Raw genomic sequence first — 20,533 nt, 5'->3', positions numbered from 1 at the left:
TTGGAACTTAGCAAAGCTAAATCTACTCTAAGCTTACCCATAGTTCATCTGGGATCGAACGGAACTGTTTCCAATGCATTCTGAGCGTAGACACCTGAAAAGTATATCATTTCTCTGGGGTCTTACTGGGGGGTGGTACCATGACGAAGAAAAATAGGGGACACGGGGGGTGAAGTCTATGCTTGTATAAAGAGGACAGCAGATACATTTCCAAGGTTCAAACAAAGCTTTATTGACGTCAAGGCATGACATTCTGTTTCTTACTCTCTCAACATCCTGTTCCTATCCTTTACTTATCCTCATCTTCTTACGACCATTAGTATTATTGTTCTTATCATTTTATACATTATCCAAAAACAGCCTGCTTTTAGTAGTTTCCATGGAGTTCAGACCGTCAGATGCAGCGTTTATTAGAAGGTCAGAGCTTGTGGTCTTCAACCCCCTGTGATTGATGAAGACACCTCCGCTAATCTCATCAGATACCAGAAAATAAAGACAACCCTTTTACAAGAACCGGTCGCGTCTGTCTGCTTTATTGTCTAAAGAAGTATTTAAAGATGTCTGCTGGTGTTTTAGGAAACTACAGTTGACTCTCTGATTCACCGTAACGCGTTGTGTTCATGCTGCTCATGTCGAACGGAAAGAGGAGCGCTCGCCCCAGCGGTGACTTTAGTTTACAGGTATACACAGGTGCCGCGTCGTCAACACCTCTCAGCTACAACACATCTATCACATCTGCTTGGTTTAACTTTAGATCCTAGAAGCGGGGCTCGGTCGGGCTAAAGGTTTGGTTTAATGCCTCCTGCTTTTCCCATGCTCACCAACGCATGGGATTTCGGATTGGCTCCCTGGGTTTCTAGAGGGAATAAGTGGGGAGATCTCTCTCTCTCTCTCTCTCTCCCTCCCTCCCTCCCTCCCTCTCTCTTCCCTCCCTCCCTCCCTCCCTCCCTCCCTCTCCGTCTCTCTCGCTCTCTCTCTCTCTTCTCTCTCTTCCCTCTCTCTCTTCCCTCCCTCTCCCTGCCCCCTCTCTCAGCCGCTCTCTGTCTCCGTGGCGTTGGCGTGCTTGCGTGTGATGATCTTGTACACGCCCTCTCTGAAGCCGCTGTCGGCCGTCAGCCTCCAGGCCGCCTCCCTCAGCTCCTCCATGCTGCCTCCCCCGCCTCCCCCTTCGCTGTTGCCCTGGGAGACGGCGAAGGACTTGGAATGCTTCACTGAGGGGGGAGGAGATGGAGGGAGGAAGGGTTACTGGAAGGAACTGGTTTGATCTCACAGACCAGTTGAACTGGGGATCTACCAATACAATTGTTCCTACCAATAGGAAGGTTTCCCCAAGTGACGTTGTGGCGGGATATCATTTCGTCAAACTTTATTCCGAAAGTTTTATTATCACAACTGATAATTTGCTATGCATGTTCTTACCCTTGGGTAAAGGGGATGCTAACAGTGGACCTACATTGAAAAACGTAATTCGACTGTAAGGTAAGTTGACTGGCTTCTACTTGGAGGGATGTGAACCTATGACTAAGGGGTCATACTTGGAGGGATGTGAACCCCTGACTCTAAGGGGTGGTACTGGAGGGATGTGAACCTTTGAATAAGGGATGGTAATGGAGGGATGTGAACCCTTGAATAAGGGGTGGTACTGGGAGGGATGTGAACCCTTGAATAAGGGGTGGTACTGGGAGGGATGTGAACCCTTGAATAAGGGGTGGTACTGGGAGGGATGTGAACCCTTGAATAAGGGGTGGTACTGGGAGGGATGTAAACCCTTGAATAAGGGGTGGTACTGGGAGGGATGTGAACCCTTGAATAAGGGGTGGTACTGGGAGGGATGTAAACCCTTGAATAAGGGGTGGTACTGGAGGGATGTGAACCCTTGAATAAGGGGTGGTACTGGGAGGGATGTGAACCCTTGAATAAGGGGTGGTACTGGAGGGATGTGAACCCTTGAATAAGGGGTGGTACTGGGAGGGATGTGAACCCTTGACTCACGCCAGTGGCGGCGAGAGGCCCTGCGCTGCACCCTGCAGCTCTTGATGCGGCGGGCGGCGGCCTTGTGGAGATACACGGCGTTCTTCATGATGGCCGGCAGCTTGGCCTCGATCTCAGACGCACAGATACACTCCTCGAAGAACTCTGGGTCACACACACGCACGCACACACAGGCACGCACAAACACATGCAAGCACACACACACACGCAAACACACACACACACACACACACACACACACACACAAACATATTAATACCTCAGACGTAGTGTAGCAATTATGTATACATATGTATGTTTAGTTATTTTAAAATGAACAGCAGTGATTCACCATTACTAAATACTCAATGCACAGGAAAGTCACAAATCCACATTATTGATACAATACTGGTTTGAACAAATAAGTGTAATATAATAATAACAGTGCATTATTATTAGTGTATTAAATATAATTGTGTGTCAAACCCTACAGCGATACTAGGATGTTCTGGTTCAGACCCCTAGGGGGCGATCACGGACTGTATAACGTAAGCACTACTACAGACCCACAGGAGAGTGAGACTGGAAAGTAGAGGGAGGCTGGACAGGAGAGTGAACAGGAGAGGAGAGTGAGACTGGACAGGAGAGTGAACAGGAGAGGAGAGTGAGACTGGAGAAGAGAGTGAAAGGGGACAGGAGAGTGAGACTAAACAGGAGAGTGAGACTGGAGAGGAGAGTGAGACTGGACAGAAGAGTGAACAGGAGAGGAGAGTGAGACTGGACAGGAGAGTGAGACAGGAGAGTGAGACTGGAGAGGAGAGTGAACAGGAGAGGAGAGTAATACTGGAGAGGAGAGTGAACAGGAGGGGAGAGTGAGACTGGACAGGAAAGTGAAAGGGGACAGGAGAGTGAGACTGGATGAGAGAGTGAGACTGGACAGGAGATTGAGACTGGACGAGAGAAGGAACTGGACAGGAGAGTGAGACTGGATGAGAGAGTGAGACTGGACAGGAGAGTGAGACTGGACCCGAGAGTGAGACTGGACAGGAGAGTGAGACTAGACCGGAGAGTGAGACTGGACACGAGAGTGGGTCGAGGGATGGAATGAGGTGTAGCAAATGACCAGAAGGCGGATTAGAACAACTGCGCTTCAACAGGGACCCCTGAGCTGGGTGCCCCCCCCCCAGACTCACTCCTCAGCTGGGTGCCCCCCCCCCCCAGACTCACTCCTCAGCTGGGTGCCCCCCCCCCCAGACTCACTCCTCAGCTGGGTGCCCCCCCCCAGACTCACTCCTCAGCTGGGTGCCCCCCCCCCCCCCAGACTCACTCCTCAGCTGGGTGCCCCCCCCCCCCCAGACTCACTCCTCAGCTGGGTGCCCCCCCCCAGACTCACTCCTCAGCTGGGTGCCCCCCCCCCCCAGACTCACTCCTCAGCTGGGTGCCCCCCCCCAGACTCACTCCTCAGCTGGGTGCCCCCCCCCCCCCCAGACTCACTCCTCAGCTGGGTGCCCCCCCCCCCCAGACTCACTCCTCAGCTGGGTGCCCCCCCCCAGACTCACTCCTCAGCTGGGTGCCCCCCCCCCCCCAGACTCACTCCTCAGCTGGGTGCCCCCCCCCCCCAGACTCACTCCTCAGCTGGGTGCCCCCCCCCAGACTCACTCCTCAGCTGGGTGCCCCCCCCCCCCCCAGACTCACTCCTCAGCTGGGTGCCCCCCCCCCCCCAGACTCACTCCTCAGCTGGGTGCCCCCCCCCAGACTCACTCCTCAGCTGGGTGCCCCCCCCCCCAGACTCACTCCTCAGCTGGGTGCCCCCCCCCAGACTCACTCCTCAGCTGGGTGCCCCCCCCCCAGACTCACTCCTCAGCTGGGTGCCCCCCCCCCCAGACTCACTCCTCAGCTGGGTGCCCCCCCCCAGACTCACTCCTCAGCTGGGTGCCCCCCCCCCAGACTCACTCCTCAGCTGGGTGCCCCCCCCCAGACTCACTCCTCAGCTGGGTGCCCCCCCCCCCAGACTCACTCCTCAGCTGGGTGCCCCCCCCCAGACTCACTCCTCAGCTGGGTGCCCCCCCCCCCCCAGACTCACTCCTCAGCTGGGTGCCCCCCCCCAGACTCACTCCTCAGCTGGGTGCCCCCCCCCAGACTCACTCCTCAGCTGGGTGCCCCCCCCCAGACTCACTCCTCAGCTGGGTGACGTCGCCCCTCATCCTCTCCTCGGTGGCGCTGCTCCGCTCCAGGGAGCTCAGGCTGTTCTCCAGGTTCTGGAGGGCCTCCTCCGCCCGCTGCAGCCGGGTCTCCAGCTGCACCCGGGACTCCATCTCCGCCTGCACCCCCACAGACACCACCACCACCACCACGGTTTAGCTATGCAGAACCAACACCACCAGCAACCACCACGATTGGGATAAGATGAAGACATGCAGAACTAACACCATCACCCCCACCACCATGATGTTAAATAAAGGATGAAGATATACAGATCTATCACCACCACCACAAACACCATCAGCATGATGCTTAATAAAAGATGAAGACATGCAGAAGTAACACCATTACCATGATGTATACGATATGCAGAACTGCTCCACCACCACCGTGTTTTTCAAGGCTTTTTAACACAGGCCAACTGACACATTTAACATTCAATTTCACCGTTTTGTGAACACAACACATTATTTATTTATTCTTTCTATTAATTATGCATAAGTGAAGTAAGTTAGTAATTAAGTGCCTCTATTCAGAAGAACTTACTGTTTGAATTGATGCTATTAAAGTATCGCTTGCACACATTTTGTATTCACTGCCAGTCACATTTCAAACAACCAGAATCCATCAGGGAGGAACAGAGTTTACACCGATCGCTCCCTCTGGCTTATTAAGGTCACCTCTAGGGGCAGCGCTCAGCTGAGCCAGAGGGGTTGTCATGGTTACCTGCAGCTCGGCCTCTGTCTGTTGCTTGTCGACGGTGAGTTGGGCGAGAGACTGCTGCAGTGTGCTGGCCTGGGAGGAGTAGAACTCTCTCTCCTCCGTGAGGAGCTGGGACCTGTGCTCGTTCTGCCTCAACCTGGGGGGGGGGGGGGGGGGGGGGGGGAGAGAGAGAGAGAGAGAGAGAGAGAGAGAGAGAGAGAGAGAGAGAGAGAGAGAGAGAGAGAGAGAGAGATGCGCTATAAAAAGTAAGTTGAGAGACAAATACACATGTAAACACACTCAAGAGACGTCTTCCAACATGGGCCTATAATGGCTATGAAGGACTTCATTGATAGAGTCCTGATTGAGTTCGATACAGTTGTAATGAAGGGCTTTATTCATTGTATTGAGTTGTGATGGGGGAATAAGAAGGTGTAGATACATTGGTGGCTACGAATCAACTAGGACCCCATGACATGTCACTCAACAGTTAGGCTTCTGAGGTAATCAGCATAATTCATCCTGTCGCCAGGGCGGACCAGAACAAACTATGTGTCTGTTCCATACATGACCCGATAACGCACAGTGGAGTGGGTGTGGATGATGGCTGGTTGAGGCAGGCTCACCTGGCCCGAGTCGGACTGATTGGACTCTGGGGCTGGGAGAGGCTGCACACCTGTTTCACATTGAACAATCAGTGTGCCCAGGGGAAACCACTCACTCACTCAGGGAGTGAGTTACGCCTGATTTCCACCGGGGACGTACACGCCGCGGAACGGCTGCGAACTCTGCCCTGAGTCAATCCCCACCGGGCGCGTAACGGCAGCGTAGCGCTGCCTTGCGAGCCAGCCGTATTCACGCGAGATCACGAGATCACGCGATAATCCTAAACCTAATGTACTCACCTTCCACTCCCAAAACTACTGCAATTAAATGCCAGGCTTTGTCCTTTCTGACATTGTCCTTCAATCAGTCTCTCGTCGTCCATGTTGCCGACCCTCTGAGTCCCTTTGATTGATTGCCTGCTGACCTGGTGCCACCGGTTATGACGTAATGTTGATGTGAAGTTGTGATAGGCTGCAAGAACTGAGTATTGTGTTTTATTTTGAAAATTGACCGGATGCTCTATGGCTTTTACTTTTTCACTTCCTGCCCGGCTCTATCTGCTCTTTTGAAATTGACGCAGTTCAGCAACGGCTCGCGTCAAAAATAAAAGTGCTACGGAATGATAGCGCTGCGGCGCGGCGCTCCTGGGACGCTGCTGAGACGTTCCGTAGCGCGCCCAGTGGGGATGGTTTCATTGATTAGAGTGGCAGCGATCAGCAGCAGTGACCGCGGCGCAGCCGTTCCGCGGCGCTTACGTCCCCGGTGGAAATCAGGCGTTAGGGTTAAGGTCACTCACTCACCCACCCTGCGTTCTTGTCTGGAGGAGGCCCAGCTAAAGTAACCAGCATTTAACATTGTACCACTTACAAACACACGGACTCTCCCACTCTGAGGTCCGGATACCCAGTTATGACAGTAAACTCTGACCTAGTACCAGTCCTCCCAGTGTCCTCTTCCATCCAGAGATGACCACCACAGGCCACGCGGTCGATGGCAGCCGCACCGAAGCTACTTCCTGTCCCCGTATCCACAGTGAGCGGCCGCCTCAAACATCAATACATGTTTCCACGCTCAGCGGGCCATTAGTGGGGGGCGGGGATGACTTTTAGAATCATTCCCAGAACACGTCATTCTGCCCTGTGGACTGGGAACATCGTAACCCTTTACAGGATACAAAGATTTGATCGGGCTGTCTATTTCCGATAAATTATATTGTCTACACTAGTACAGATCAGGACCTAAGTGGCTGGACTTATTTCTTAGACCACTTTTGTCTACATCTATTTATACTTATATACTACAACTTATACAAAAATACTTCCAGATCCCTATAGCTAATGCTACATGTTTAGTTTACAAACATTTACTACTCTATTTCAGTATGACATTCTTGAAGGGGGTTTACCACAAAGAAAACTACATCTCCCACAATGCACCTCTCCCCTTACAGAACTCCAGTCATGCTCACTTGGCCTCAGCCGTGTCCTTCTCCATCAGCAGCAGCTTCATCTGGTCCTCGATGTGACGTAGGTCCTGGAGCAGGTCCCCGTCCTCCACCTCCTCCACCTCCTGCTCCTCACCCCCCACAGACCCCTCCTGCTCCTGGTGGTGCACCTCCTTCACGCCAAGGAGCTCCAGAGTCCTGCGCTTCTCCTGAGACAACTCCTGGAGAGAGAGGAGGAGAGAGGTGGTAAGAGGGAGAGAGGGGAGAGAGAGATGGTAAGGGGGGAGGATGGTGGTGGGGAGAGAGAGGGGGGGAGAGATTTAAGGGGGGAGGATGGTGGTGGGGAGGGAGAGGAAGAGGGGGAGGGGAGAGAGAGATGGTAGGTGGGGGGGATGGTGGGGGAGAGAGGGAGGGAGAGGAAAAGAGGGAGAGTGACAGAGGAGAGATTGGGTGGAGGCAGGAAAAGGGGGAGAGTACATGCATTGGCCCATGTAAGGAGTTCCAAACTGTGTGGAAACATGAAATGTATGTGAGGAACAAAATGGGTAAAGGTAATTGACAGACAGACAGACAGATTCACAGACAAAGGTGTACCTCAATGGACTTCTGCAGTAAAACCGTTAAACTGCTGAGTTCTTCTTTCTCCGTCTCCACGCCTTTCAGGCAGCGCGCCGTTCCGTCCAGGTCCCTGTCGACAGCATGGTGATAAAACTACAACTTCCAGCAGCCCCCATGCTTTTACAGGAATCTTCCTTTTGCCGCAGTGCTCACTTAGCTCAACTTTAGGGGATCAAAGACTACAACTCCCAGAAGACCCAACATTCTTATAGGCCTCTTCCGTCAGTTACAGCGCTATCAAAACACTTTACAGTCCCATTGGTAATCTGTTAGTTCGTCTGCTCTCCCTTATGAACCAACATGCTAGCGGTTAGCTAAAATAGTAGTTCTCTTACATTTTAATCTGCTCCTGCTCCGACTTCAACTCCGAGACCACCTCCTCAAACTTCATCTTTTCCTCCGCCAGAACCTGGTTCAGACGCTCCAGCTCCTAAAGAACACCAACAGAGAAAGAACAGAGGAATAAAGCGAAAGAGATATAGAGTGATAAAGAGCTGGGATGACAAAGAGAGTTCACAAAGACCAAGAGATAGTGTGTGAGAGAGAGAGAGAGAGAGAGGGATGAGACAAAGACAGAGGGATAAATCACCTCCGTCTGGGCCCTTTGGTAACTCAGCTCCTCTGTCTCCTCCATCAGTTTATCTGTCCACAAGGAAACACCAAAACAATAATAAATCTCAATAACTTCTCATAATACATAATACATCTCAATCACTCATCATGCTCCCCTTGTTCCTACGTCTCCTTGTTGTTCCTTTCTGAGGCCGCCAGAGAGACCGGGGCCTCTAGTAGGGCCCTTACCATGGTGCCCATGTCAGTTTGTCTGAGGCCCCCACAGAGACCGGGGCCTCTAGTAGGGCCCTTACCCTGGTGTTCTTGTCTGTTCGTCTGAGGCCCCCAGAGAGACCAGGGCGTCTAGTAGGGCCCTTACCCTGGTGTTCTTGTCTGTTTGTCCCCCACAGAGACCAGGGCCTCTAGTAGGGCTCTTACCCTGGTGTTCCTGTCTGTTCGTCTGAGGCCCCCAGAGAGACCGGGGCCTCAAGTAGGGCCCTTACCCAGGTACTCCTGCTTCTCCTTGGCCAGCTGTAGTCCCTGGGCCCCCAGGCTCTCGATCATGGCCTCCCCGAGCTGGGCGTTCTTCCAGGTGCTGCAGGCCACAGGAGAGAGCGCTAACATTAGCTCGGGTCAGTCTTTGTTCTTGTATGTTTACTCAACCTGACAGACGGATGTCTGTTAGGGCATCTTGCTCAAGGATGCCTACAGGGTATTACCCAAGGCCCTTTTGTCCGGGAGGTAAACCCCCTGACCACTAGACCATCTGATCATCCAGGATATTAGGCTGGGTAGAATAGGCAACTTTACATGCTTCTACCTCTTTTGAAATGGTAAAACGACATGTTCTTCGTAGCAAACCAAAGATGTAAAATGTTAGCCAACAAACTTATTAAAGCTTATGATTTTCTTCAGTTTTTCGCTTATTAATCAAGAGCTGGAGGGGGATTTCAGGGATTTTAAAAGGACTAGTCTTCAGGGGGACGACTCGTTAAACTGGTTTAAACCCCTGCACCCGGGTGTCTGGTAGAGAGGAGGGAGAGCACCCAGTATGGGGGGGTTAAAGAGGGGGAGCAGGTACCCACATTTTCCCAGAGTCCTGCAGCAACTCCATCCACTGGTTCTGCTCCTGCGAAGAGTCGGCGGCCAGTACCACAGCACCCTGGAGAGAGAGTACAGAGTATTACTACTAAAGTACCACAGCACCCTGGAGAGAGAGTACACAGTATGACTACTAAAGTACCACAGCCTCCTGGAGAGAGAGTACACAGTATTACTACTAAAGTACCACAGCCTCCTGGAGAGAGAGTACACCAACAGCCAAACTGTGTGATCTGTTTGAAGAACTCAAACAAAACAAAGGGAAGAAACAGCGCCCTCTCTGGTGAAGAACGGAATGCTTCCGATTCTGGCGCCAAAGACAACAGCGGTTTTTTCCATCATGGGGGCGACTTCAGACTATACGGTAAAGAGGCTCTTCTAATTTCTTTAAGATAACTTTACAAAACACAGACGAAAACGCTGGGTGGAGTGGAGGGAAGGCTCTTACAGTGAAGCCGTCCAGCCCGACGGTGATGGCGAAGGGCATGCCCAGGTCCTCGCTGGCCGTCACCACGCACCCTCCCAGCGGGATCACTCCCTGGGGAGGGTGGGACCGCAAACAAGACCATCACTTCATGGATGTTCAAGATTACACTCTATTTTAAAGATGACACAAAAGATTACACGCGATCTTTCGTCATAACAGTTGCATTCCATTTGATGTATAAATCTTCAACCACACAATATTAATTCCAGATGAGAATTCGGTTTATTACCAACCTTCCTTCCCTATATAACCCACCGGAACGTAGCAGTATTCCCGTAACTTTGCGATGTAGTCCGTAGCCTACCTTGGGGTGGATGTTGAAGCACCGGCTGGTCTCAAAGTTCTTCTTCTCATTCTCTGCGTAGTAGAGCAGGAAGCTGTCCTTGATGATGAAGAACCTGCACACAGGAGGACCTTAAGCGTAACGTTTGGTCCGATTTCATCCGGAGCAGCAACATTTATCTGGCTCTGCAGGTGGGTTACCTTGGACCTAAATGGTCCCTAGGGTTGTAAACCAGTCCAGGGTTCTTGTTGGGTCTGCTCTAAGGATTCCACCAGGTAGGCCTACTCTAGATTTACCACCAGGTAGGACTGCTCTAAAGGTAGGCCTGCTCTAAAAGGTCCCATCAGGTAGGTCTCTACTCTAAAGGTAGGCCTGCTCTAAAAGGTCCCATCAGGTAGGTCTCTGCTCTAAAGGTAGGCCTGCTCTAAAAGGTCCCATCAGGTAGGTCTCTACTCTAAAGGTAGGCCTGCTCTAAAAGGTCACATCAGGTAGGTCTCTACTCTGAAGGTAGGCCTGCTCTAAAGGGTCCCATCAGGTAGGTCTCTACTCTAAAGATAGGCCTGCTCTAAAGGTCCCACCAGGTAGGTCTCTACTCTAAAGGTAGGCCTACTCTAAAGGTCCCACCAGGTAGGTCTCTACTCTAAAGGTAGGCCTGCTCTAAAGGTCCCACCAGGTAGGTCTCTACTCTAAAGGTCCCACCAGGTAGGTTTACTCTAAAGGTAGGCCTACTCTAAAGGTCCCACCAAGTATGTCTACTCTAAAGGTAGGCCTACTCTAAAGGTCCCACCAGGTAGGTCTCTCCTCTAAAGGTCCCACCAGGTAGGTTTACTCTGAAGGTAGGCCTACTCTAAAGGTCCCACCAGGTAGGTCTCTGCTCTAAAGGTCCCACCAGGTAGGTCTCTGCTCTAAAGGTCCCACCAGGTAGGTCTACTCTAAAGGTAGGTCTCTACTCTAAAAGGTCCCACCGGGTAGGCCTGCTCTCGATGTCCTGCTAGGCTAGTGGCCTGCTTCTCTTTGAGCCAACATAAACGCCACCAGAGTAGAAACTGCACAGAGGCAAAAGTAGTCCCGGATTCTACTGTGTTATGTAAACTAAGCACTTTATCCCGAGGTATCGGGCCAGGAAATGTTTTGTTCCAAATGTATACTCTGAGCAAGACCTATAGACCTTCTAGTGAACTAATACTCAGAGATAGACCTTCTGATGAACTAATACTCAGAGATAGACCTTCTAGTGAACTAATACTCAGAGATAGACCTTCCGATGAACTAATACTCAGAGATGGACCTTCTAGTGAACTAATACTCAGAGATGGACCTTCCGATGAACTAATACTCAAAGATGGACCTTCTAGTGAACCAATACTCAGAGATAGACCTTCTGATGAACTAATACTCAGAGATGGACCTTCTGATGAACCAATACTCAGAGATGGACCTTCTAGTGAACCAATACTCAGAGATGGACCTTCTAGTGAACCAATACTCAGAGATAGACCTTCTGGTGAACTAATACTCAGAGATGGACCTTCTGATGAACTATTACGAAATAGTTGCCTCAAACACATTATTTTTTACTATAAAGCATGTTGATGTTGTCTTTCAATACAAAGTACCTTAGATATTTTCTGCGTCAGAGAAAAATATTAGAAAGCTTTTTGATCATTGATTTGATTAAAGTTTTTTTTTAAAAACACAAGATTATTGCAGTAATGCCATCTAGATATTTGGTCCAAACGAGCCCTTAGCAGGAACAGAGCCAATAGGCAGGCCTGAACTAAAGGTGAACAGATGTTGTAGCTTGTTTTGTAAATCTCCCTGAAACTCTGAAGAGGAGTTCCGCCGGCTTGAACTTAAAAGCAGTTTTAACGTCACACATGTCCAAGCTAGAGCCGTCTAAATATTGTTTTATCCTCGAGTCTAGACCTCTCTACAGACCTATAGACCCTCTAGAAAGCCTAACCAAACCCATAGACCCAGATCACAATACCAAAACCGTAGACCGTCTAGAGTTGACCCTCTAGAAACACTAACCAGATCCATAGACCCCCTAGAACTCCTCACCAGACCCCCTAACCAGTCCCATCGACCCTCCAGACCCCCCTAATTAGTCCCATAGACCCTCCAGACCCCCGACTCACCTGCGGGACCACTTGGCAGAGGGCCGTCCGAAAGGCCTCTTCCAGAGCACCCCTTGGGCCTGCACCTTGGTGCTGAAGTCCAGCACCTCAGGGTCCGTCTGCTCCATGGAGGACCAGGGCGAGAACACTGCGCTCCTGCTGCCCGACAACGAGGAGAACATCTCCCAGCACCTCCTCCTGCCACGGACCCACCCGCCGGGAGGAGGAGGAGGAGGAGCGATGGGAAATCGATGGAATTAAAAACAGCAGTCAATAAGGACAGGGAGCGCATCAGACACCGGACGAGCGGACGGACGGACGGACGCAGGGGCCACGAGTCGATGGCTTCGATGAGCCGCGGGCGAGGAAGGACGCAGCGACCGATTCAGCCGGCGGCTGGAGGGAGACAGCGGATCAACGCTGGGACGGGACGAGGGAGGGAGGGGGGAGGGATGGAGAAACAGAGGGAGGAGGGGGAGGGATGGTGAGATTGATGGAGAGAGATTGAGCAGGACAGAGAGAGGAGAGGGAGGGATAGTTATGGAATGAGGGTCATGATAGAGGGATAAAGAGAGGGGGGGGGGGTAGAGAGGGAGGGATGGAGGTCAGGGAAGAGAGCAGCTTTAGGAACGTGGTGCTAAAGCTGGGGTTAGATGAGCTTGTTCCGGGAGTGGAGGGTTATTCAGATTACTGAACTCTGTTCAGATTACACCCCCCCCCCCGAACACCGGCCATGTCCACTGGATCCAGCGCTTGGCAGGTGAAGCCTCCGTCTCCCTCTTGCCCTCCCCCAGGTCCCAGCTCCCCCAGGAGGACAGTTCTCATTCCAGTCCCACACTCCACAGAAGTCTCTCAACCGCCTCTCTCTCCCTCTCTCTCTCTAGGCAAAGTCAGATAACCTCTGGATTGCAGTCAGCTTAACGATGGACAACACGTGTCGTCATGTCGATAAGTGGAACTGCGGCCGAGGGATTGGAGGGTACTTAGCGCACGTCGCCCGCTCTCCAGGAGCGGGAAAACAGCTGGAACGTCGGGAATGATCGGTTATTTACATTGAGCCATACGCTGAAGAGCTGTTGACATGTGGTGTGTTCAGAGCTCCGACCAAAAGCCCTCATGGTACACATTCTCTGACATCATGAAACAGCCATATGAAAATCAGACTCCCCCCCCCCCCCCCTCGACAAAGTATTAACGGTATCCCATAACAAAGCATTAAAACATAAGCCTCTTCCAAACCCTTTTTACTTGAATACAGCGGTTGAATACTTTCTGGGTGAATTAAACAACACATTCCACAAAAGAAAAACAAAGTAAAACAAAAAAAGCTTTAATAGTCATAAAACACGTTGCTTTACAACTTTCTCACAATCAGAAGGAAAATGGAAATAAGGCAGAATTCATAAAGGAATGACAGAGAAGACAATTCCCCCCCCCCCCCCTCGTGTGACATCATCACGCGACGGAGCTCTCCCCAGAACCCCCACAACTGACCGACCGACAACGCACCACTAGATCCGTTTCTATGACATTAACCCCTATCCCTAAGACCGCCCATACAGAGAACCCCGGTACATTCTGACCACGGCTGGGGGAAAGTCATTTGATTGGTCGAAGACGACGTTGTTGTTTTGTTGACATGATGCCGACTGATTGGCTGTGAAGAACATTGTCTGTCCCTGATTGGCCTAAAGAAAGAGGCCAATCGTCTGCTGCTGCCGCCATCAGGGGCAGCCATTTTGTCCTTCCCACAGTCCGTCTACATTACGTCACTGAGTAGTTAAATAAAGTTATTGTAAAGAAAAAAAGAAAAGAAAACCATGCAGCAAGAGAATCTGCATGCGTCAAACCAGGTTCCTGAAAAACGGTTATTTCCAAAAAAAGGAATATCATCTAACATCAAGTTACACTTAAAACCCTTTTTAAGATGAGCTTCTCCTGTCCTCCTCGTTGACAAAGACCCTTTTCCCTCCTGCACACTCACAAGTCCCTCGCTGTGATAACAACTAAATAAACTAAGGTGAGCCCAGGTATTTCCCCAACTGGTCTGGTACAGAAAGCAGGACAGCAGATGTGGAAAACAAAAGACCCATTTTATACAGTTTACATACATGTACAACGTACAAACATGGCCGTAGTTGGCCCCAATCACCTGGCAGCTAGCAGGGTGAACGCACGCACCCAGCTAGAACCAGGATGGCCGCTAAGGTAAATCAGGCCGGTATCCCCATCTTGTGTGTGTGTGTCTCTGTGTGTGTGCTTCTCTGTCTGTCTGTCTGTCTTGACACTGTGTGACGTGCATGATGGCACAGTGGGTCAGTGACATAAGAGTGTCGGTCGGTAGTGATGATGACGTCACCAGCGACCGATGTCTTCCATGGGTTTGGTTGTAGTGATCCTGATGATAGAATCTGTTAGTGTGTCCCGTAACGCTTCCGTTGGAACCAGCGCATCAAGTTCACCATGGGGAGATGGAGACGGGTGTTTGGCTGCTTCCCTTGGAGTACACAGGCGGGACAAGTGAAGCGAGGTACGTAAACAACAGACCCCCCCCCCCCCCCCCCCCCCCCTCACTCAGTAATATCATCCGCAGGTCGGCCTGCAGACAGACCCGCGCCGAAAACGAGACGTTTCTTCCCAACATGGGACCCAAGTACAGGAGGACATGTGGTCCGCCGCCAATGGGAGAGGGGGGATCATCGGACACAACAAACGGCGTGATTGGTTCAAAAAAGATATCCAACATAATTCACCTTTGACCCGCAACTAGGGTGTCAGCCCGAAGAGAACCGTCTCAAAGAGGTTTCCTACAGATACTATGGCACTTACACATTCGCTTAAGCCTACAACGAACCCCCCTAACCCCCCCAGATAGGATATTAGTCCCAACCCTGGTCTGTACAACCCATAGAAAACATTTACAGCTGCTTCCCCATAACCGCCCCGCTAGACACCTGCACCTCCGCCGTCACGGAGCTGCACCTCCGTATCCGGGACGACCTCCTCTGGGACGGTCGGGGGCGAACCGAAGAAGAACGATGAAGTCGTCGTTCCCCGCGGAAGCAGGACGGTCACATGACACGGGCCGACCAACCGGAAGAAGAAGAGAAACAAACTAGGTTTCAGACGGACTCAAAGACGGACGACAAGCGGGACGTCATCACGACGTCACGCTACGGCGGTGCGGTACTCCGTCGCGGTTCCCCTCCGGGCCACCAGGCGTCCCACACGACCATGGGGCCGGCTTGAACCAACAAGTCTATCGACAGGAGAGGAGAACGCAAGAAGGGGGGAGGGTCTGAGGAGTAGGAAGGGGGGGGGGGGAAGAAGCCACAAGTCCTCCAGAGAGTCCTTTGGGTCCGATCGGTCTGGTGGTCTTGGGGAAGGGGAAGGGGGGAGGGGGGGGAGGTCCTGCCCTTAGTGGTGGTGTCCCACCGACAGGACGAGTGGGATGAGGCAGCCCAGCACCAGCGCCCCCACCTCCACCTTGCTCAGTCCCTTCCCGCCCCCCCCGTTGCCCCCGGAGGCGGGGGAGGGGGCGTGGCTGTGCCCGGTCCCGCCCACCTCGGGCAGGACGTGGACGGTGGCCACGTACAGGAAGGTCCCGGCGGAGAACAGCATGGCCACGCCCGTGGCGTTAACGTCCGAGAGCGCCTCCTTGCTGCTCTGTGGGGGGGAGACGGGGGAGAGAAGGGAGACGGGGGAGATTAGACGACAACAGGATGTTCTCCTTAGCTCACTTCCTATAAAACACTGCATTTTCAGTGGGGGGGGGGTCTGAGGGTAGGAGTAACATTCAGTCTTCTAGGAGGGACCAGGTTTAGGTGAGTCCAGGTCTAGTAGGGACCAGGTGTAGCGGGGACCAGGTCTAGGGGGGTGAACCAGGACCAGGTCTAGGGGGTGAACCAGGACCAGGTCTAGTAGGGACCAGGTGTAGCGGGGACCAGGTCTAGTAGGGACCAGGTCTAGGGGGGTGAACCAGGACCAGGTCTAGGGGGGACCAGGTCTAGGGGGGTGAACCAGGACCAGGTCTAGGGGGGGTGAACCAGGACCAGGTCTAGGGGGGACCAGGTCTAGGTGGGTGAACCAGGACCAGGTCTAGGGGGGTGAACCAGGACCAGGTCTAGGGGGGACCAGGTCTAGGGGGGTGAACCAGGACCAGATCTAGGGGGTGAACCAGGACCAGGTCTAGGGGGGACCAGGTCTAGGGGGGTGAACCAGGACCAGATCTAGGGGGTGAACCAGGACCAGGTCTAGGTGGGTGAACCAGGACCAGGTCTAGGGGGGACCAGGTCTAGGGGGGTGAACCAGGACCAGGTCTAGGGGGGTGAACCAGGACCAGGTCTAGGGGGGACCAGGTCTAGGGGGGTGAACCAGGACCAGGTCTAGGGGGGGTGAACCAGGACCAGGTCTAGGGGGACCAGGTCTAGGGGGGTGAACCAGGACCAGGTCTAGGGGGGACCAGGTCTAGGGGGGTGATCCAGGACCAGATCTAGGGGGTGAACCAGGACCAGGTCTAGGTGGGTGAACCAGGACCAGGTCTAGGGGGGTGAACCAGGACCAGGTCTAGGGGGGGTCCAGGTCTAGGGGGGTGAACCAGGACCAGATCTAGGGGGGCTGCTCCTACCTGGCTGAGGCCCAGGAAGGTGAGCATGGCGAGGACGGGTGCGGCGAGGGCGAAGACCAGGAGGTGCTTCCGGATCCGGTTCCTCTCCAGACCGGCGTGCATCAGGAAGGAGACCAGGCCGAACGCCGCCGGGGCCTGGGGGACAGCAGGAGCCAATCAGTGGCCGGCATTCTTAGCATTTTAATTCATCCACATCATGGTTCCGTATCTGTTCAAAAGCGTCACTTTATTCCATTTTTCTGATTCGTTGAATTAAGGCAAAGAACCTGGAGGAGGAAAGGTGCCAACTTTTTCATATCAGATACTGAATCATAAACCACAACGTTTACTAAACTGAAGGTTAGACCATAGACTGAAAAATAACATGGAAACAGACAATCATGGCTGGTCCTAGCTCACTAGCTAGCAGGTCCTAGCTTCCTAGCCGGGGCTAGTAGGTCCCTGCACGCTAGCCCAAGCTAGCGAGACGGTCCCGTCCCGCTATCCCCGGTTAGCCGGTCCCGGCTGGCTAGCTGGTCCCAGCTCACTGTTCCTGGCTCACTAGCTGGGGCTAACTGGTCTTCGCTCGCTAGCAAGCTGGTCTAAGCTCGCTAGCTGTTCCTTGCTAGCTTGTGCTGAACGAGGGATGCTGATAGGACGGAAGAGTGTGTGTGTGGGGGGGGGGGGGGGGGGAGCTACCTTGTGCAACATGATGGCCACGAACACGATGAGCTGGACGCTGGTCTGGGAGGTGGATGCTGCTGCCCCTAGGGCGACTCCGTCAGCTGGTGGAGGAGCGGAGAGGACAGGGTCAATGAGGAGGCTCCACCCGTACAGAGGCAGTAGATCCACAAGGGATGGACCTTCTGCAGGCGCCCAGTCATTGACCCGACAAACACACAAGCAACGAGCACTGCACAAATAGGGTTGGGCCGGTGACTGGTGCAACAAGATTGCCAAGAAGTCCAACACTGATTCCAACCGGTAATATCCATTGTTACCACGAGGTGGCGCCTGCGAGTCCACGGTCACCACGACGTAACGAGTTTTCAAATTTAGAAAAAGTGAATGATCGACCGCACACATAATGATTTAGACGAAGTTACAGTCAACCGTTTTGTTCGTTAAGTGTGTTGACGCCAATGGTTTGGCCAAAACAGCATACAAGACCGTAACCAGATTAATTATTATTGGTGAACTTGCTCAGGGGCACCGATGCAGCTGATCCTTGGTCAGGGAGCGTGAATGTCTTACCTGCGGCGTGGACCACCAGGCCCAGGGTGGTGGTGATCTTGGAGGACGCGATGCGGGCGGCCTCAGGGTCTAAACAGGAGCACAAGAACTCATTGAGTCAAGGTCCACATCGCAGTCTGTTCAGACCAAAAGGTCCTACATCTGAAGGAGCAGCCGGGGGCTCCGGAGGCTAACAGCAGAGGGAGAGGAAGAGGAGGACGAGGAGGGAGAGGAGGACGAGGAAGAAGAGGGAGGAGAGGAAGGAGAGGAAGGAGAGGAGGACGAGGAAGGAGAGGAAGAGGAGGACGAAGAGGGAGAGGAAGGAGCGGAAGAGGAGGACGAGGAAGAAGAGGAAGGAGAGGAAGGAGAGGAAGGAGAGGAAGGAGAGGAAGAGGAGGACGAAGAGGGAGAGGAAGGAGCGGAAGAGGAGGACGAGGAAGGAGAGGAAGAGGAGGACGAAGAGGGAGAGGAAGGAGCGGAAGAGGAGGACGAGGAAGGAGAGGAAGAGGAGGACGAGGAGGGAGAGGAGGACGAGGAGGACGAAGAGGAGGAAGAAGAGGAGGAAGAGGGAGAGGAAGGAGAGGAAGAAGAGAAGGAAGAGGAAGAAGAGGAGGAAGAGGAGGACGAGGAGGGAGAGGAGGACGAGGAAGAAGAGGAAGGAGAGGAAGGAGAGGAAGAGGAGGACGAAGAGGGAGAGGAGGACAAGGAGGACGAGGAGGACGAGGAGGAAGAAGAGGAGGAAGAGGGAGAGGAAGGAGAGGAAGAAGAGAAGGGAGAGGAAGAAGAGGAGGAAGAGGAGGACGAGGAGGGAGAGGAGGACGAGGAAGAAGAGGAAGGAGAGGAAGGAGAGGAAGAGGAGGACGAAGAGGGAGAGGACGAGGAGGGAGAGGAGGAAGAGGAGGACGAGGAGGCGGCGGCTGACCCTGGGCGTCGCTGCTGTGCATGTGGGAGCTGCCGATCTGGTCCACCAGCAGCATGAAGACGAAGCCCAGCACCAGCGACACGCCGATGTAGGCGTGCAGCGAGTCGGGGCCGTGGCCGTGGCCGTGGCCGTGCTCGCCGCCCGGCACCAGAACCACGTCCGACGCCCCCTTGGTGTCCAGCCCGTCCACCGCCCCGCCCTGGCCCGCCTCGTGGTGGGCACCTGCACAGAACACACACACACACATCATAAACACTTGTGCATAGCATGTACATACTGAAGGCTGCAGGGACCGCGTCCTTAGAGGTCATATTATACCACCAGGTGTGAGTGTGATCAGCCGTTACAAGCCGTTTCGAAAATATACCTCTTCTGACATCACAAGTGGGCGTGTCCACCTAGATGTGTGCTGGATAGATCAGTCTACCAGCAGCATGTAGCAAACGTTGCTAATCTATTCATCATACATCTAGGTGGACACATCCACTTGTGATGTCCAAAGAGGCACATAACATGGACCGACAGGTGGCAATGGATAAAGTATAAACTTTTGAGACTAACCAGGCAGAACTTTGGGAATAACTTAAAAGCAGGCAGGAGGGTGAAGCCATTGTTAAGTTAGGATATTTTATATCCTGGAATCTGACTCTACACTCCATAAATCTTTCACGACCTATATTGAATGAGACAAACCCATTGTCACATTTGAAAAAGGAGGTCAAATGACAGACAAAACAAGAGGTTTCTCCAGAAAAACTGGAAACACAAGCAATGAGAGATGTTTTGTACCTTCTAGAATTTCTTCGTAAAGAGCGTGCACGCCTTCAGGGATGATGACGGCGAGCGCGGTCCCGCACAACAAGCCCGCGCCGAGCACCGTCACCAGCTTCAGCTTCTCCTGTAAACACAAAGTGCAAAGTTGCAGTTGAATCACAAGGCGAGTTAATCAATAACATCAACACAGTACGACACAGAGATCACTACTTTTTTTTAAAGCGAAATCGTTTGGGGTCCATCGACCAAAGGTTCACTAGATGCCAAATACAACTTGAGTATACTGGTGTTTCTTAACTTGGTCCTATTGGTAGTGCGGTCAATTAAGTGAAACATTATGCAGTGGTGGATGAAACTTACCTCTGAAAAGTTGACCGCTAGAGGAATTGTCCCGGCGACATAACAGCCCACCAACATGGCCAGGGAGAGCAGGCTGATCGAGATGAAGTCGTCCATCGCTGCACACTTCTCGCAGGCTTCCAAGCTCTTCACCAACGCTACCAGCTACCAGCCTTAACTTTTAGTTCACTTTCACTTGCAGTGGATATTTGTGCATAACATGCCACCAACGTTGTTTTTGTAACTAAAGTCAACGATCTGGCTCTCATTAGAGAAGGAATACTCGTTTAAGCGTCCTTCCTGGCTACCATAGCATCTACGTGAACGCAAATGAAATGATGTTTGCCTGTGGCCTGGCTAGCAACGCTGGGCTAAGTAGCTAGCACTCCAGCACGTTATAAACACACCGTTTCGTCTGCTGACATCGCGGGCTTTACGTGCGACCGGAGACGAGGTCCCGTTGCATTTCAGCACTGAGAGCCGATCGGGATCTGCTGTACAATAATAAAATAAAAACAAGCTGCAGACAAATAGACAGCTGCTCTGTTGTTTGGTGCTCTACACAGTACTTCC

The 20,533-nt window shown here is 52.6% G+C and overlaps 2 protein-coding genes across 2 annotated transcripts; both read right to left on the bottom strand.

Moving 5' to 3' along the window:
* Positions 1-1,029: 1,029 nt before the first annotated feature.
* Positions 1,030-12,268, bottom strand: plekhd1 (pleckstrin homology domain containing, family D (with coiled-coil domains) member 1; the record flags this gene model as incomplete). The annotated part of the gene is made up of 13 exons (XM_079752908.1): positions 1,030-1,211; positions 1,993-2,136; positions 4,148-4,292; positions 4,900-5,032; positions 6,950-7,146; positions 7,520-7,613; positions 7,879-7,973; positions 8,133-8,185; positions 8,599-8,690; positions 9,181-9,257; positions 9,645-9,734; positions 9,988-10,081; positions 12,108-12,268. The coding sequence occupies 13 exons, from the start codon at positions 12,266-12,268 to the stop codon at positions 1,030-1,032; spliced, it is 1,557 nt and encodes a 518-aa protein (XP_079609034.1).
* A 2,372-nt stretch (positions 12,269-14,640) lies between these two features.
* On the bottom strand, positions 14,641-20,530 carry slc39a9 (solute carrier family 39 member 9). Its single transcript, XM_079752831.1, has 7 exons — positions 19,982-20,530; positions 19,637-19,745; positions 18,848-19,069; positions 17,947-18,015; positions 17,392-17,477; positions 16,714-16,848; positions 14,641-15,752 (listed from the first exon to the last, which is right to left on the bottom strand). The coding sequence occupies exons 1-7, from the start codon at positions 20,075-20,077 to the stop codon at positions 15,504-15,506; spliced, it is 966 nt and encodes a 321-aa protein (XP_079608957.1). The 5' UTR covers positions 20,078-20,530; the 3' UTR covers positions 14,641-15,503.
* Positions 20,531-20,533: the final 3 nt, after the last annotated feature.

This window comes from Pollachius pollachius (assembly GCF_949987615.1).
Source record: "Pollachius pollachius genome assembly, chromosome: 15".
Classification (NCBI taxonomy): Eukaryota; Metazoa; Chordata; class Actinopteri; order Gadiformes; family Gadidae; genus Pollachius; species Pollachius pollachius.
Note: the sequence above shows the minus strand (reverse complement) of the source record. Positions and strands in the feature narration are given on the sequence as shown.

Coding starts and splice junctions, on each gene's coding strand:
- slc39a9 (XM_079752831.1), bottom strand. CDS start 20,077: ATGGACGACTTCATCTCGATCAGCCTGCTCTCCCTGGCCATGTTGGTG. Junction 19,746..19,981: donor TAGCGGTCAACTTTTCAGAG/GTAAGTTTCATC, acceptor TTGTGTTTACAG/GAGAAGCTGAAGCTGGTGAC. Junction 15,753..16,713: donor CCTTCCTGGGCCTCAGCCAG/GTAGGAGCAGCC, acceptor TCCCCCCCACAG/AGCAGCAAGGAGGCGCTCTC.